General features: G+C 39.5%; 1 protein-coding gene across 3 annotated transcripts in view; it reads right to left on the reverse strand.

Moving 5' to 3' along the window:
- Positions 1–260: 260 nt before the first annotated feature.
- PLEKHA8 (pleckstrin homology domain containing A8) overlaps positions 261–17997 on the reverse strand; it is a 33967-nt gene continuing 16230 nt past the window's right edge. For 2 of the 3 annotated variants that reach the window (XM_067561975.1, XM_067561974.1), the window contains exons 8-14: positions 17703–17871; positions 16403–16488; positions 15945–16003; positions 13972–14102; positions 12861–12931; positions 7209–7270; positions 261–6148 (exon numbers count right to left, since the gene is read on the reverse strand). In XM_067561975.1, the coding sequence (XP_067418076.1) occupies positions 5948–6148; positions 7209–7270; positions 12861–12931; positions 13972–14102; positions 15945–16003; positions 16403–16488; positions 17703–17871 (779 nt within the window). In that variant the 3' untranslated portion in view covers positions 261–5947. The remainder of the gene's footprint in view (positions 6149–7208; positions 7271–12860; positions 12932–13971; positions 14103–15944; positions 16004–16402; positions 16489–17702; positions 17872–17997) is intronic. The other variant, XM_067561977.1, reaches the window with a different exon arrangement.

A 17997-nucleotide genomic window follows, 5' to 3' on the forward strand; every position in this document is an offset into this window, starting at 1 on the left:
GATTCAGTTCTTCGCCCTCATTTTTTTATTCTCATAAATCAAAGAGGTTCTATTTGTGTGAGCATTCTCATTAAAAAAAAAAAAAAAAAAAGATACATACAGGCCATTCCCACTAACCAGAACTGACTACAGAGTGCCTAGAATAATGGAGCGACAATCTTGACTGGAGTTTATAAACCCCACTGTAACACAAGTAATAAATAAAAGTTATAGACAAAACTTCTGAGGAAACCATGCAAAGAAAATGAGATTTTAAAATATTCTTATTTAAAAATAAGTTTATTACTAAATATAAAAATCTGACAGATGTCTTCAAACATTTCTCAAAAACAAAAAACCCCAACAAAACTAAATCTGAAGTATGGAATACAATTCGGTTGAGAGAGTCAGCACAGGTTGAAAGCAGCTTGGTGTCTGACCTGCTTTCATTTGGTTTGGTATCAACGTGGTTACAACACAGAAGAAATGAGGGTTTTGTTCATTGGTCAAGACAAAGTAAAATTAAACTAATAGGCTATATACCTTCTCACATCTTAAATAGAATAAATCTTAGCAATGCTCACTATAAGTCTAGTTTAATGTTCATACAATTAATACCCAACCTGTGGCTGGAAAAAATGAAGGCGCTGGGAGAGGAAAATACACAACCAAAACACTTCACTTTTCAGTTATTTTATTCTGGAGTGTGATTTCCTTGCTATGCTTAGTTAAGTATAACTACTTGGAGACATGATAAAACAGAACAATACATAGGAACCTCAAATTGACTTTTTTTTTTAAAAAAGGCTCAAAAAAGCAAATATGGACCCATGAACAGTAAGACATAAATTAGGGTAAACAAGCTTAGAGCTAAAACCTAGTCAGGATATTGAAACAGGGAAAGTTAAAATATAAAATAAGCCTTTGGCACTTCAGGGGTGTCCCTCTAGATATAGACTAAGGTAAGTATATTAAAAAAACCTAACACCCAACATTTTGAACAAGTATGCACACTAATGCAATGGGTGATTTGTGTGCTTAAGTAGGGCATTTACAGAAGTGTGCACACATCTGTTTAAGACCCTGATTCAGGAAACCATGTAAGCATATGCTTTAGTTCATCCATGTTCAGGACTATTCTTAGGTGTGTTCTTAAAGTTAAAACATGCTGAAGCACAGTCCTGAACAGGAATACCTTCCTGAATGAAGGGCAAAAATTATACTCTAAACAGTGAACTCCAAGTTTTCAAGTTGGTTAGTTTGGCCATTTTCATTTCAGAGAAATGTTTAAACCTCAACATGATCCATGTGTATGGCCAGGCTTATTATAGGGTAGTCTCACTTGTGTGCTAGGAATCCGTTCCCTCCTACGACACTACCCCTGTAAACAAATGGTTTTTATACACTTGGAGACCATGTGGAAGCTTAAAGCCTTTAGTTTTTTGGGAGGGGAAGTGCAGCCAAGATTCAGTTGTCCTGCCTCTCCCACCTTGCCCTCTTATCAGCACTTTACAGGCCCAGGGAAAGAAAGAAGCCCATCTTAGAAACTGTGCTTTCACCAATAAGAGCTAGAAATTGCCACTGCTAAAAGTGTATCTGGATTTAGGTTTCATAAAAGTCAAATGAAAACTTTAGAATTTTAATTTGACTAGAAAAGCACTGCAGAGCTAGGGAGAGACTTCAAAGAAGGGCAGCACATTCTTCACGAGCTTCCTTTTGCTTGGCTGTTTGGCTCTGGGCCCACCTTCAAAGTCTCTGTTTTTAATCACTTTAAATACACTGCCCCATGGCTGTTTTAAACTCCCCATTTTAGCTTTGCAAAGGAGACTTCAGCCTGAAAGCAGTGTAAGCTGGCTGTAAAGCAGGAATGAGATGGCAAGGTCAGGTGAATGGGAGTTTTTAGCCCGACAAGGGCGTAGCTACTGCTTGTAATAGTGCCTCATGGGAACCCGGGATTCTTTTAACCATCTTTTGCAAAACTAAACAGAAGTTTGACGCACCAGTGAGGGGAAGCGGCTAGAGAGAAGGAAAGAAGTGCACTGAATGAGGGGAACCTTTATTAAAAAACAAAAGTCTATAATGGTCAGACACCCCTGAAGTGAAGTATCAGCACTGCCATAACTTACAGCTTTGGACCAGCTCTGGAGAATACTGCAGCATATTTCCATACGTAAAATCTCGCAACTACAAAAAAAAGTTTAACAATCCTAACCCCACGAAATATGTTCAGTGCAGTAATGCAAACAGGGACTGTACATTAGCCCAAACTATTGATTTACTATAAAATTACTTCTGCCAAAAGTGAAAGCATAGGACCCTTAAAATGCCAAACACAAGTTTAAAATTAACTTCAAATTTAAAAAATGTTGCTCTTAAAAGTTAAGGGCCAGACTATAACATCAAGATGAGATTCCTGGGTATGTTTCAGTGATCCATTAATCTACATCTCTAAACACTTGAGCATGAATAGTTCACCAGAACATACTCTATGGTGCCATCACATACAATTGTTGATTATGTTATCTTAAAGTACTGAATAGGTGCTAGAGTATGTTTGTTTTAAAAATAGCAAAAATCAAATAAAAAAACGCATATACTTGTAGGCAGATCTCTATTTAAATTATTGGGGAGCTCTGCTTTAATGCCAATGACACTGTATTACAAAGAGTTATGGTCTTTATTAAAATACGCTGACAGCCATTGTTCTCTATAATATTTCTATCAGGTTGCTTTGGGATTTACCCATGTCTCAACAAACATGTGCTTGGATAGTCTGTGCTAATGTCCGGCTTTTCGCTGGAGTTCTGAAATGAACTGTAAAAACATCACGCAAAAAGCAGCCTTGTATTGTAAGGCTGCTCTATTTTTGCCGTGGCTATGTAGAATCCCTGAGAGTATGCAAATGTCAGACATCAAAAGAAATAGCTGAGAACATTTCTAAAGGAAACAAATGTAAAACTTCAGACAGATAAAGGTTAACAAATCAATGCAGTTCATGTAAGGTATGCAGAACAGAGCTGTAACAGTGTCAGCATCTGAGAGTAAAATCACATTTTAATCCAGTAGCTGACAGATCAGTTCCAAGATGCATACTTGTTACTCGGCGATGAGGCAAACTAAAAAGTGTCAACCCATGCTGGGGAAAAAAAATCCAACACATTTTCATCTTTGAACTTGAAAACTATCAGTAGTGTTAGAAAAACAGAGAACAAGATTCCTTTGATTTAGTAAATATAAAGAACAAGCGATTATGTATTTGGCCGTGGCTGGCCATCTGGCATATTGAATAGTTTAGTTTTGTCACTGTGTCTCAAGAAAGCTCCTGACCATCTAATTGAAAGTAAAAAAGCCAATTCTGCAAGGAAGAAAGGAGACAAGGAAACTTTCCTGAAAAGGCAAGTGCCCCCTACATGCAAAACCATTTATTGGTCTGTCTGCCTATTAGAAGTGGTAAAATTGGTGGAAAATGTCAGTTAAAGCTAAAAATTCAAATGAGATCACTAACAGTGGTCTACTTCAGCAATTAAGATCCCTTTTCTCTTTGCACCAGCAAGTTTGGATTTTCCATCTGCTAAAAACATGAATGCTGGGAACTGCCTCCCATCATGAGAGAGGATTAAAGCAAAAGAAAACTTCACTTTTTATTCATTCTAACTTCACAATTAGTTTCTTTTTATATTTATGTTACAAGACGATCACTGTCCTTTCTTCAACCATTTGTGAGACAATGTCTCTCCTTGTGCAATCACTATCTTCCCAGAGCATCCTGCAGAGAGCTATAAAGCCAACTTCCCCACATCACCTCAGTGAAGAGCCTTATCTGTCACCCTGAAGAAACCACTTACTGAGAGACGAGGGCTGGGGTTGTTCTATTGACATTTGTGTGGATTACGTAGCATTTATGCTAAAGAGAATTACATGTGTCAAGCCCAAGGGTACATGGCTTCATCTTGGTACTGCAGCTAGTGGAATAACTGAAGCAAAACTCTAGCAAAAAAAAATTTCAGTTCCATATGTAAGCATGAATAGAAAATGCCTCAATTTTCAAAGGGGCTCTGTACCTGCAGCTCTGAAAATCAAGCCAATTATTATTTATATATTGCTTTTGGTGTCTACCTTGAGGCACCAACTTTAAAGCTTTTGGTCTTTTCCTTTGGCTCTTTTGTGCTTTCTTTAAAGTTGGCAATTTTAGGCATCCCCTGGATAGAATGGTTTGAGTGCTAAGTATATAGCTGTGCTTCGACCATGGAATTATGCTTAACCTGTTCCCTAGGAATCCAGGCACAGAGTGCACTGCATATCACTAGAGTGCTCTTGGTATCCTTGATTTGCTGGATCTAAGCAAAAGCATTTCTCCTGCAAGATGGCAACAAAAGTTTCAAAGTACCACTGAAGAGTTGTTTTCTCCTCTATTTATAATGGCTCACCACTCTCTCAAGCACTTAATTCAAAAAGCTTCCCCTCCATCTTTAATATACAAGGTGAAATTCACCCTGAACAGAAGGCCAGCAAAAATCCTATGCACTAAAAACCTACTTAAACCAGGAAGTGGGACTAAGTATTCCAAATACCTTGCGCTGGCCCCCTACACAAGATTGAATTTCATCTTCTATCATCTGACTAACTACAAAGCTATTAATTCTTTACTATACCAGTGGTAATCACCTGTTTCTTTTACTCGAATCAGTGGGAGGAAAACATGGCAAAAATCTCCATTATCCTTAATTCTCAATCAAATCTAGATACTTCTGAATTTTAGCTTCCAGCTGCACTAATGTGTGATGATTTATTGAAGAACTATAATTCCCCCTAGGACTGACTCATTTCAAACCCAGACGTTTGTAACCACCATTGACAAAAAGAAACGAACATCAATACCTCCAAATGCTAATCTAGAGCATTTTTATAAAACCTGTTAGACTGCCAGCTGTGTTTAAACCACACAAATAACAGCAGTTATAGGATTTAGTTTTGAATAGGCCCTTTAAAAAAAGGCGGCTATGGGTAAACTTTTCAAAAGCGCTTATGTGATTTAGACACTTAGGATCCTACGTCCCAATGACTTTCAATGAGACTTAGGTATTTTTGAAAAGTTTATACTGTCTATTACCAGGCTAAATACAATAAGACAGATCTTCAACTGCTGTAGATGGGTGTAGCTCCCACAGAATCCATGGGGCTTTGCTGATTTATATCTGTTAAGGATCTGGCCCAGTGGCTCTAGCACTTCGCACTGAAGCCATGTTAACCACATAAGGGCAAAGGAAGTAGTCACGATACTAGTACCAAGATCATGGCAATGCATCTTGACAACCTTCTCTCCCTCTGCAGTAAAAGTTTTTCCATATTTTTTTTAAAAACAGGGCTGGGAATACAATCGAGTCATCAGTATAAAACAAAAGGATGCAACCCAAATTTCTCTCAAGATGGGACCTGACTAACCACTGTTAATAAGGTCAGTTAATAAGGTAGAGTCCTGTGCCACACTGATAGCAGAAGATGGGGCAGTAGCTCTAGCTATCCCTGTCCCTCAAGCACAGCCAATGCAGATGGAGAGAAGACCAGTGAAATGGATACTCGCATCACTGCATGGACAGGCACAGAACACTGTCAGGGAAAATGATGTCAGCACACCCTTAGTGCTCTGTGCTACCATCAAAGTTGCCCCACCGCATATGTGGTGTCGGTGCTGAGCACTGGAGCGAGAAGGCCTAATTCTGCTCTGTTACATTTGTGTAAAAAGCAGAATTATTTAGTCAAAGGGATTCACCAAGCAGTCAGTAACAACGGCCTCCAAAGAAACAGCACCTCTGCATTTAAAACACAAAGATTAAAAATACACACGCGCACACAGCATTGATTCCTCCCCCTCCCACACTAAGGAAAGATACAATGAAGAGAAACGGCGTTTAGGAAAGCTTGTTAACAAACGCAGTGCCTGAAGTTTCGAAGTATTGTCTCATTGTGGTTATACCACCTCATCTGACTCCAAACCATGTACTTCATAGAGAGTGTCCAAGATATTTAACTGTTTTTCCATGGCTGGCAAGTAAATGTTCAAGTCTCTCTGCATTGCACCATAAAAAGTTTCTTCTTCTTGATCATCACACTTCTTTACAGATAGCGCTGCCACGAAGTCTTCATATGTTGGAGCTGCCCTTAGAGCTAACTGGGAGAGGAGTAGAAGTTTAAGATTTCAGACTTGGAAAGCACGGCAACGATAGAGAAACAAAACCAAAACTACTTATGCCCATTGAATTTCTGGTTCTCTTCAGTGATTGTGTGATTTTTCAGTGGTATTTTGTAAATTAAGACATTTTATTCTGTAGTATTCAGAATTTAAAAAATGCACAGGCAGAACTATGGTAGCAACTTCAGACAAGATTTTCAAAGTAATTAGTGATTTTTGATGCTTCAACTTTTGTGCCCCTGTGATGAGACACTTTAAAGAGACCTGATTTCTGAAAAGTGACTGTACAAGCATATTTCAAAAGGAGCCTGTGTCCCATTTTAAAGAGTTACGCAGGCACTTGGAAGTCTAAGTCCCATACTTAAGCTTTCCCCCCTCCCCCCCCCCTCCAATTTTACTCCAAATCTTCAAGCTTCTCCCTCAATCATGAAAAGTCTTGTTATTCCATCTGGCTGGGATTTTACGTATTCTCTCCAATATAATTTATAACAACAGACACCAGAGGGAGCTGCTAGCCTGGATGCAGGACAACAGGTTTCCTTGGTTACGCTATTTGAGTAAAATGGCTCATGTTTTCACAGATATTAAGTTTCAGTCTTTCCTCCCACTCTGCTCTCATGTTTCATGCATTGGAGGCAAGAACATCTCCAGAAGACAGAATCTATTTCCAGAAATGCATTTTAAAATATTACAAAAAGATGCCACTAATGACCCCCTCTAAGATATTCTGACTATTTTTATTTTTTAAAAAAGAGATGTGTGGCAAGAGACATTTCTAGATGAAATATAAATAAACAAAAATTCTTAACTAAAGAAAAATAGATTCCTCCATGAAAATCAAATATTATACATAAAACGATATCCCCAACTCTTGTTCGGGGGCAGAGATCTGACAAACTGAACATCCCTGTTAATTCTTTCAGTACTCCCATTTCGGTATGTTTATCAAGTACCCACCAGAGCAGAAGAATGAATTAACAGGTGAATGCAGCCCAGATTCTCACTAGCCGAGTCAGTCAATAACTTGATAGCCACTTACCGCAAAAACCCCTCGCACAACCCAGCCGTGGTGCTGTCGTAATGTCTTGCCATAAGCGTTGTCTTAAAAGAAAAAGAAAAAAAGTTTCCAATTTTCTTCCAGCTCAGTAAAAACTACTTACTTACAAAATCAAACATAAAAATACAAAAGTGTCGCAGCACACTAGTACTGAAAAATTGCTTACTTTCTCATTTTTACCATATAATTATAAAATAAATCAATTGGAATATAAAAGTTGTACTTACATTTCAGTGCATAGTATATAGATATAGAGCAGTATAAACAAGTCATTGTCTGTATGGAGTTTTAGTTTGTGCTGATTTCACTACTGCTTTTTATGTAGCCAGTTGTAAAACTAGGCAAATATCTAGATGAGTTGCTGTACCCCATGGAAGACCTTCATGTACCCCCAGGGACACATGTGCCCCTTTTGAGAACAACTGAACCAGATCACTGAAATGGGCATGAATGAAGACTCTTGAAGGAGCGCTAGTGAACCACATGGAAGGCAGCTGAGCATGGTGCTTTGTTACTCAAGGGCCAGTATGGGTAAGTGTGTGGCAGGCACACGTGCACTACAGCCTGGAGACAAACAGAAACATGGAGCCTAGCACACTTCATGAGCAACCGGTTGAGAGAGAGGATTTTTCTTACAACCCCGCACAGCATTTCAGTCTAAGCAGACGGCCCTCAGAGCTGTCCCGGCTCCCAATTTCTTCCAAAGGGTGCTCGTAAGCATGGGAGTGAGCCACTATTCCTGTGTCTGGCAGTAGCAGTAACAAAAAAAACTTTAAAATGGCTGCCCTATATGTCATTTGCTTTTGTTTGTGGGCCTCGGAGAACATTCTGCTCTGGCTAGAGCTGCTCAGATTACTTGCTAGACATTACATTACTTCATGAGAAGTAGTTTAGCAATTTTCTGCAAATGAAGGAAGTTATTCACCAGAACAGTTCTTCATCATCCGACCATTTCTACAGATGGTCAAATAGGATTTGGCAAATAAGTTACCCAATAAATCCCCTCTGTCAATGGAGACCATTTATTTGCAAGTACCATTTTTTGTTATCTAATCAGGCCTAGTTCCGCCCATGCCTCATCCCAGTGTGCTCCTACTCTCTAGTACTCAGTTCAGTGCAAGTTGCTGAGCACTGTGCAGACTTCACCCTGCTATGGGGAAGACCCTCTGCACAGGGGCTGAGCAAACACTACGCACTTAGTACTGTCATTTCAGCTCTATGCACATTCAGCAGCACCCACAGCCAGTTCATAGAATTATAGAAGATTAGAGTTGGAAGGGACCTCAGGAGGTCATCTAGTCCAACACCCTGCTCAAAGCACAACTAACCTCAGCTAAATCATCACAGCCAGGGCTTTGTCAAGCCACAGCTTCAAAACCTCTAAAGATAGAAATTCCCCCACCCCCTAGGTAACTTATTCCAGTGCTTCACCACCATCCTAGTGAAAAACTTATTCCTAATATCTAACCTAGACTTCCCCCACTGCAACTTGAGACCATTGCTCCTTGTTCTGTCATCTACTAACACTGAGGACAGCCTAGCTCCATCCTCCCTGGAACCCCCTTTCAGGTAGTTAAAGGCTGCTATCAAATCTCCCTTATTCTTCTCTTCTGCAGACTAAACAAGCCTAGTTCCCTCAGCCTCTCTCTTAAGTCTTGTGCTCCAGCCCCCTAATCATTTTTGTTGCTCTCCGCTAGACTCTCTGCAACTTGTCCACATCCTTTCTGTAATGGGGAGCCCAAAACTGGACACAATACTCCAAATGCGGCCTCACCAATGGGATGATATAGCTGAGGTTAGTCCTGCTTTGAGCAGGGGGTTGGACTAGATGACCTCCTGAGGTCCCTTCCAACTCTAATATTCTATGATTCTATGATTCTAAATAGAGGGGAATAATCACTTCCCTCGATCTGCTAGCAATGCTCCAACTAATGCTGCCCAATATGCTATTAGCCTTCTTGGCAACCAGGGCACACTGCTGACTCATATTTAGCTTCTTATCCACTGTAACCCCCAGGTCCTTTTCTGCAGAATTGCTGCCTAGCTCGTCAGTTCCCAGTCTGTAGCTGTGTATGGGATTCTTCCGTCCTAAGTATTGTTTAAGCTCTGTGTTTTCCCCATGTATAAAACGGATACAGCACTTACTGTGCTTACCTCACAGGGCTGTCATAAGGCTTAGTAAAGAAAAGCCCTATATAAGCATAAAGTTTCTGATAAAGTTTTAACTTGCTTTAACATACGGTTTGGGGTGGGTTGTTTTTTTTTTTCTTCATTTTTAATTACAGGAAAACACACAGTTTGGGCAGTGGGAGGGTTGTGGGAAATAATCCCATCAATTACCACTGATGTCAGCCTGAATGCCATGATGAGAACCTTCCTTTGCTTTTGCTCCATTTGGGATAGACTACATAACTCCTGCTTTGTTCCAGGTACTCAGCACATGGCTCTCAATTTCTTACAGGATCATCTTCATCAGTGGTTCTCAACCTTTTCCATATTGGGACCACATATCATAACTGAAAACAGTTTCAGGACTAGAGCCAGGTGAAATTTTTCAGATGAATAGTTTATTCACCAAAAAATGCCATTTCAATTGACCCAAAACTACTTGCGAATTTGACACAAACTGCACAAGTTTCAGCCAGAAGATTCTGGAGGGGGCTAGATTTACAAAACAGCTAGAGGTGTTGTCACAATCACCTTCAGTTTATAACTCTAAAACCAGCAATTAGGCCATGAGAGAGACCTGTGTTCACCAGGGTTTCAATTCTGTGTCTCCCATGTTCCAGGTGAGTGTCCGAACCACTGGGTTTAAAGTGCCCAAGACCATCGCTACCTCTCCTTCTAGGCATCTACCCTTTTAAAAATGCCCCAAAACAAAATGTTTTGGGTTGAACGACATGTTTCATTCAACCTCAAATGGACTTTTCTGATTCACCAAATTTTGGGGGGATTTTCGGATATAGTTAGATCACAGCAAAACATTTTTCTTCTAATTTTTTGGACCTGCCTGCAAACCAAAAAAATCCAGTTTTTCCACCCAGCTCTATTCAGGTTCCCCTTCCAACTACCCAGAAGGAAAGGGAAGGTGGTCACCACCTGCCTAAACCTGTTCAGGACCTCCCGGTTGAGAACCCATCAACTAGATGATGGGACCATCCCTCAACTCCCCACTTGTGTTGGCCTGTAAAGGTAGGTCCATCACTTATTTCTGACATCCAGGCCCTTACACTGCCATACTGCTGCTATGCTTTGGTGAGCTTATCTTTTCCCCAATTCAGAATTGATTCTCACTCTTTTAGAACATCCCTACTAGTTTTCTGAATTTCATCAAACAGGTACTAAGAACATTTTAGGATATAAAAAGCCATTCCAGTGCCAGGAATATGTTAAATTATTCAGACTGCTTTAATACCGAATAAAGTCTCACTCTCACCTATTTCTCTTACATAGTAAGTAATGAAATATAATATCTCTGTAGAGTAACACAAATCCAATATGATCATAAAGGCATGTTCTTTGAAATCCAACATCCAGATCTTATTGTAAAAGGATACAGCATATTCCGTAGCTACCTTGGCCATGTCCCTCTCCAGTTGGTGCCATCTACACTGAGTTCTGTAGCAATTGGCTGCAAGTCCCTTGCACCTCTCCAACCCCTTTCTGGGCAGGTTTTCTGCTGCCAGAGGCACTACACCCTAAATTGCACTAGCATAACTAGCACAGATTTTAAGGCCAGAATGTACCATTTAGACTGACCTGGTGCAGAACACAAGCTAAAGAGACATGAGGCCAGCTTCAGTTTTCCCCATACATACAAATGAATATTGTGTAGTTACAGAAAGAAAAGAAGATTATAAACCAGTATGATCTGCTGCAGGGAATATTAACACATGCAGACAGAGATGCCAATGGACCACTTGGGCAATATACCTCATGTAATTAATTTAGGTCTCCATTCTCTTTAAACTTGGTGTCAAATCCTGACCCCATTAAATTCAACAGGACAAGGTTTGACCCATAATTACTAAAATAATCCCGAATGCCTCCCTTTCACACACTCTCAAAATGGAGTTCTTGTTGAATTTCCGCATTATATTCCCAGCTAGATGATCTCACCAATGTTTCCAAAATGTATTTATCTTTAATTTGATTTAACTTTTTTTTTTTTTTTTTGCAGATACAAACTTTCCATACACAAGGACAGAGAAAACACAAACATCTTCTATCCTTAAGAACATTCCATTCTTAATATTTGTCACTTTGGTGGAATTTGTAAGATATTTAACTGTCTCAGCAGTTTTCCCATACCTATTCTCATTGATTAGAAGAGAATGCATACAGATTGCTGCCATTAGGAAATTCACTACACAGAGGATGAGCAATTTTCCATAATTTGTGTTTGAAGTCAGTAAACCCCAGCTGCAGACTGTGCTGTAACAGGAGGAATCAGCCTTACTCGTCAGCCTAATAATTGGGAAATGTGTCATTTTTGCCTTTCCAATAAAAGGCACAGGGTACATGGGGATAGGGTTACAATACGAACAATGAAACATTTATACTGTTACCTCTTCTTTAGTATGTACACAATACGATTATCAAGTCTACCTATTTATTTTGGTCTACCAGCAAACACAGGGACATTAAAAAGAGGAAATACAGTGAGTTTTCTAGTAAAGAACATTTTCTTTCTAAATATTTGAATGCTAAATTCAACCATAACCGTGTTTACACAGGTTTCCATGGTGTTTCTGGGGAATAGAATGTTTTATAAGAAGGATTAACTTTACTCGAACTTTAAACAAGGAGCCCTTTAAAATAAAGGCACTTAAAAGTAAAAACAAAGCTATCCTGGAGTTTCAGATATGGAAGATCGTTACTAGGGGTCAGAGCAGGAAATAAGCAGTGCACCTGGGCTCTATTCCTGGTGCTACCACTGACTTACAGTGTGATCTTGTGCAAGTCAATGCCAAGCTTTTCAAACTTGGATATTTAGAGTTAGGTGCCCAGGTCAGTATTGAAACACCTAAATAAGTGTCTTGATTTTCAAAGATGTTGAACATGCACAATTGAGAGCAAAGTCAATCTACTCATACAGCTCCCAATCACTGTAATATCCACGGGCCTCTCACATGCCTGGAAGTAAAACCTATTCTTCTTCCTCTTCCTCATCTATAGTGGAAATATTGTTAGTTTTTTAAATACTCTAATATTTTAATACAAAATTACATGCACACACACAAAAATGCTTCCTACCTCTCCCAGACTGTTACTTTAGACGTGCAATGTTTGTCCTCCACAAGTTTCCATATTATCCTACTATTAATTATACAAAAATCCAGTCATGAAATCATGTATTTTACCTTCTTAGGTAAGAATTAACCTTTCCTGCCAAACCAGACACATCCTGATCCTTCATCAAACAAAACACTCACCATGTACAATGTAGCTATCTGTAAATAGGGTACTGGCTCAAGGTTATGGTTTTCAGAGAAGGTATTTCTTGAAGGCAAGCTGTAGGGAACACTAATCTAATATTAATAAGAGAAGAATACTCAGACCCCGAATAATGGAGGGAAAAAGCTCATTTATATAAATGTAAAAAATAAGAACAATAAAGTAATTAGCACTTACTCAGAGCTGTTTGAATATTCTTTTCTCCATTCTGAATTTCTGTCAAAAATCCTTTCAAAAACTTTAAGCCTCTGTTAGGAAGAAACCAAAAGAAAGCAAAATGTTTATCACCAGGCAGCCCCCCAAATTGCTTAGTGAAATAGAAAGTTGTGTAACATCACAGTACATATACAAACAAAATCATTGGTTTCACATACAACTTCAACATTAATAAAGGCTGCTCTCTGTGAGCAGAGCCCCCGTAACATTTCCTAGATGGAAATGCCTGAAGAAAACCCAAGTGAAGTCTCCTCTTGGTCTATTCACTTATAACAGCAAACACAATATTGACTAGCCATTCTTCATCTGGGCAGAGAGATGTATCCATTACTAGCCCCTTTCAACCACCCTCCCAAACTAGGTGCAAGAAGCAGAGGTGCAGAGGGTGCTGACAAACCCCCTGGCTTGAAGTGGTTTGCATTATATAGAGAGTTTACAGTTTGGTTCATTGGCTCTCCGCACCCCCACTATAAAAATTATTCCAAAACCCTGCTACCAACCCCCCAGACAAGCTGTGCTGCAAGTCAGAGTTTGTGTGCTTTAGGCCTAGGTCCTCTGGATGACTCAGCAGCGTGGCAGGAACAGTCACTCTAGAGCAGTGTTTCTCAAATAGTGTTCTGTGGGTTCTGCGGGCTGAGCTGAAGGGTTCCGCAAAACAGCGGAACCGCGCCGCCAAAATCAACACAAATCGCGCGGTGCCGAACAGCTGAGCGCGCCGCCAAAAACTGCTTACAGACCGCGCTGCCGAAAAGGGGAAGATTTCCTGGACTTGTCGGTGGAGGATATCTCATGGCTGCGCAAGGGTGCCGCGGCGAAATCTAATTGAGAAACACTGCCCTAGAGGACTATTCAGTCATTTCTCTAGGGAAAAAAAAAGAGTATTTAGACCTTGTGCATGGTATGCCCAATACTGGGACCATGAGTGGGATGTTAAATTTGAATGCTGTGTGTTTGGACTGCTCAGGTGTGCAAGGAAACTCGCAAGAATTCCTTCCTGAGCTTGGTCTACATTGGCGAAGGGATTTGGGTAACATCTTAGCACCTGCAATTAAACTGAAGGTTAGGCAGTTACCTTTTTAGCCACAAAAGGGCCTCTGTAGCAGAGTTTCTAACATGTGCTACCTCAGCACTCACTTCATGGAGCACTATCTTCTGGAGAGTGTTGAACTCTTCTCTGTTGGTAATGTATTTCTGATTTATTTTCTGGAGAGAATGCAATAGTTTATACTTTTACATGGTTCCACTTTGCAAGACAAAACATTCTAGATCACAAGGGCTATTTGCCAGGCCTCTCACACATAAGAGGAATTCCGGCTCCCAGATTAATTCCTGGCAGCATACATGGAACAGTTGACTCCTAATTTGAGAGGAAGAAGCTCCTTGCTTGTTCAACAGCCACCCAACATTTTAAATCAGCAGTGGCAGTGATGGGCCATGAAGACAGTCCTGCCCATTCTCCCCTGGAGGAAGGTTTACCTCAACTTTCAGAGGGAGGAGTTCATGCTCTGAGCACTTAAGGGAAAAGAAAAATGTAGTTAAGGTATTACTACAATGGCAGTTGGAGCTGCAGATTCTCTAGAAGACTCAGCCACCATCAAAATGTTTTCATTTTATTTTTTTTATAGTGAAGCTTGTTTCATACAGCCACCCTTGTAAAATAAAATAATTCAACAACCAGAATGTCTTAACAGAATGTCTCTTGGTATATATTGGAGATATATGTTGCCTTTCAACTCTCAGTATCATCTTTCCCAGGCCTTTCTGGTTTTTCTAGAGCTTTTTTCTATTAAATTGTTTGCTTTTATGCACTTGCTCAATGCTAGTAGCTACAGCCATACCCTGCGTTGTGGTAGAAGAGAAGCAGGCACATTGGGTAAGTGAGGAAGCTATTTATTTTCCACTTTTAAAAAGTATTTCTTTATATTGTGTAAGCCTGAAATAAGTTACATTCCTCATTAGGCCTTTAATTTTTTTTAAGTGATAAACATTCTTTTACTTCATCTTGCGAGTAGCAGCTGAAACCCTTTCAAAGCTTGGAGCCAAAAAAAAGTGATAAGATACATTAACTGCTATAATCCAGCATGCTGAATTGTTTATACCAGACCATCACTCAAACGGAGTTTAAAAAATCTGGTTACACACAAAAGTTGGACTGTGTTGAAAAATACATTGTGTGCTGTAAGTACAGAATAATGTCTATTTCTGCATTTGGATCTGACAGAGAGCAGCATTATGCAGATGTTACAATACCTCCAGATGCCAACCCTACAATAAAAATTCCTATATATTCTATGTGCCTCCACTTGCCCCAAACACACCACACACTTACTTCTTTTGTAAGGGTTATTGTATTGCATCTCATCCTACATCACTTTGTGTTTCTACATACAAGTCATAACTGTAACAGCAAGTCAGTTGGACAATGGATGTGAGGAACTAGAGATCAGTAGATTGTAAACTCAATATCTGTCTAGCTAAAATACACATTTAAACTCATCGGTATTAAAGACGGAACTAGCCACTTCTTGCACCCACAGAATGAAAGAGGCAAGGAGGGAAACGAGTTCTTTAGAGTAGATCAAGAAAGTGTTATTTGAAGTAATGGGGTGAAATTAAGCAATGTAAAAAGTTAAGTTGAATATTGAGGGGAAAACCCATTCTAATGGTGAGTGCTATACGAATGCTGAACTGTCTTTCAACAGAAGTGGTGCCAGCTATCCCTTGAATCATTTAAAAATCACAGTGGAAAAAGCACAATTTTCATTATTTGAGCGTGCGCTCCCCCCCCCCCGGATTGTTTGAAGGGTAGAATAGTGGATTTGATAAAGAAAAGGCCTACCTAATTTCTATGATTTTAAGATAAGCTATATATTGAGTATAGGATTATTGTTAATATGGTTAGACATCAGTTTGGGTGTGAATCCAGATTTAAAGAAACCGGTATCCACATTTATGCACTGTTTGGGTGTTTCAGCATCTGTTTAGTCTTATGTAGAACATTAAGTTATGTTTTGTTTAAAAGTCAGAGCTAGAAATGGCTATTACCTTGATATTACCTACAAAATCCATTTTAACAGGAGCAAAGACTGTTGGTCCAAGTTTGTCTAGAAGAAAGAAGGCAACATTTTTAAAGCAGTTTCTCAGAACTCATGACTCAGCAATATCCATTTCACCTGCTACCAAAAAGCTTTTCTGAATAGGTAAAAGGAGAAAACAGAAAGATGCAAGATCCTTCTGTTTCAGGGCCAAAAACTCGAGTCTGCACAAGAGCCAAAGACACCAAAATAACAGTACCTAGCTCTTATAGCAAGTTTCATCCATAGATCTCAAAACACTTTACAAAGGAGGTCAGTATCGTTATCCTCAAAAGGATTAAATAACTGAATAATCTTAGTGAGTCTGAACCACACCTCAGCCATTTCTCTTATTAGGCAGCAATCAAAAAGGATGCATCGGATAGCTGCTAGAGACATTTAGTGTAGTGAAAGTAAGTAATCATTTACCCAAGACTGGCACTATTGCGTAACACGATTGCAGAAATTCCTCTGTAGGGATGCCGTCATCCTCATGGAGTTCAATATCATTAAACCTGGAGATTTCAACACGAACAGAAAGAAAATGTTAAATATGCCTTACCCACAAATAATGGAAGAAGAGTTTGCTTTTTTGGAAGGAGGTCACACTGCAATCAGTATTTCACAAGAATTACATACCAAGTTTTGTTTTGCAGAGGGTATGAATGTTTGAATGGAAATCTCAAGTTTTATATACAAAGACAAGACACACCTCTTGTTTGTTTGCTCACAAATAAGTATAAGAGCTGGAATTCAGATTTTTGATACTTACGCATTTGCTGATAAGGCCAAATTTTTACATTAAGTCTGTATATGGTGAGGATAGAAGGATGAGCTTATGGTTAACGCACTGGACTGGGAACACTGGGAAACTGGTGCCATGCCAGAAATTGAACCTAAATTCTTCCTTGTGCATCTTGGCTATTTTGACTGTAAGCTCTTCAGGGAGGGGACTCTCTCAAACTACATGCAGGTGCACTGCCTAGTACAACGGGACCCTGATCTCCGATTCTGAATTTGGGGGCAGATGAGAGAGATCACTGTTTCAGCATGTCCTATACCGCTTAAACATTAGAGAAATCTACTTCCTCTTTCGTGCAGTTTCCATGGAGAAATAGTATTACATACCTGCTTCCTTTGAATAAGGCAAACTATACATGCCTTGAGCCAGTAGAATAACCAGATCCTATTTACTTCAGTTTCACTGTGCCACCTTATGCTATTGGTGAATGTAGCCCAGTGATTTTGACAGTACATAAACAGGCCCATATCAAGGAAAAATAATTCACAACATCGAAAAGTACCATAGCCAATTTAGCAAAGACAGGTTATTTACAATAACTTTTCCAACTTGTGATTAATTGACCAACAATCAAATTTTCAGAAGTTCAACAATTATCGCTGCCAGTTACTCTTGCAAAGAATCAACTATTTCTACCCTATGGACAGCTGAGAGGGGAAGGGAGGGGGAATTTAAAAAAAAAAATCACCCCAAGTGATAGACCTTTTACCATAGTACTCAGCTATTAGACTTCCCTGTTCCAACTCCTAGGACTACAAAACATATTATAGTGTCACTAAACAGTACAATTAAATAAATTCTAACAGATAATTTTGTAAAGTGAATCCACCCTAGCATGGACCAAATACTCAGTTGATTAAAGGTTTTAACCATATAGTTTCAATATACCAGCAAGTGTTCATCTACCGCATGCAGGATCTACACTACCTGTTGCTCATGACACTGAAAAAGGTAGGTAAATCCTCTTCTTTTCCTTCTTCCCAATGTGACAGAGCGGGTCCACTTATAGAATCCATTACCGGCTGCAGGGATTCGTTAGCACTATCGCCCTCTATGGGCAGCATCTTGCTATCTCCATCTTCTTTAACTTCACTACCTTATACAGTTAAAAGAGAATGGAAACCTCAGATGCTGAATGATACCAGTTATCTAATTTGAATGAGATTCTTTGATTAGTTTTCTCTTGTTATCTACCTTATTAATTTAATGGTGTCTTCTAAGG

Source organism: Emydura macquarii, unplaced genomic scaffold (assembly GCF_026122565.2).
Source record: "Emydura macquarii macquarii isolate MOO-44397 ecotype Brisbane River unplaced genomic scaffold, CSIRO-AGI_Emac_v2 contig_2422, whole genome shotgun sequence".
Classification (NCBI taxonomy): domain Eukaryota; kingdom Metazoa; phylum Chordata; order Testudines; family Chelidae; genus Emydura; species Emydura macquarii.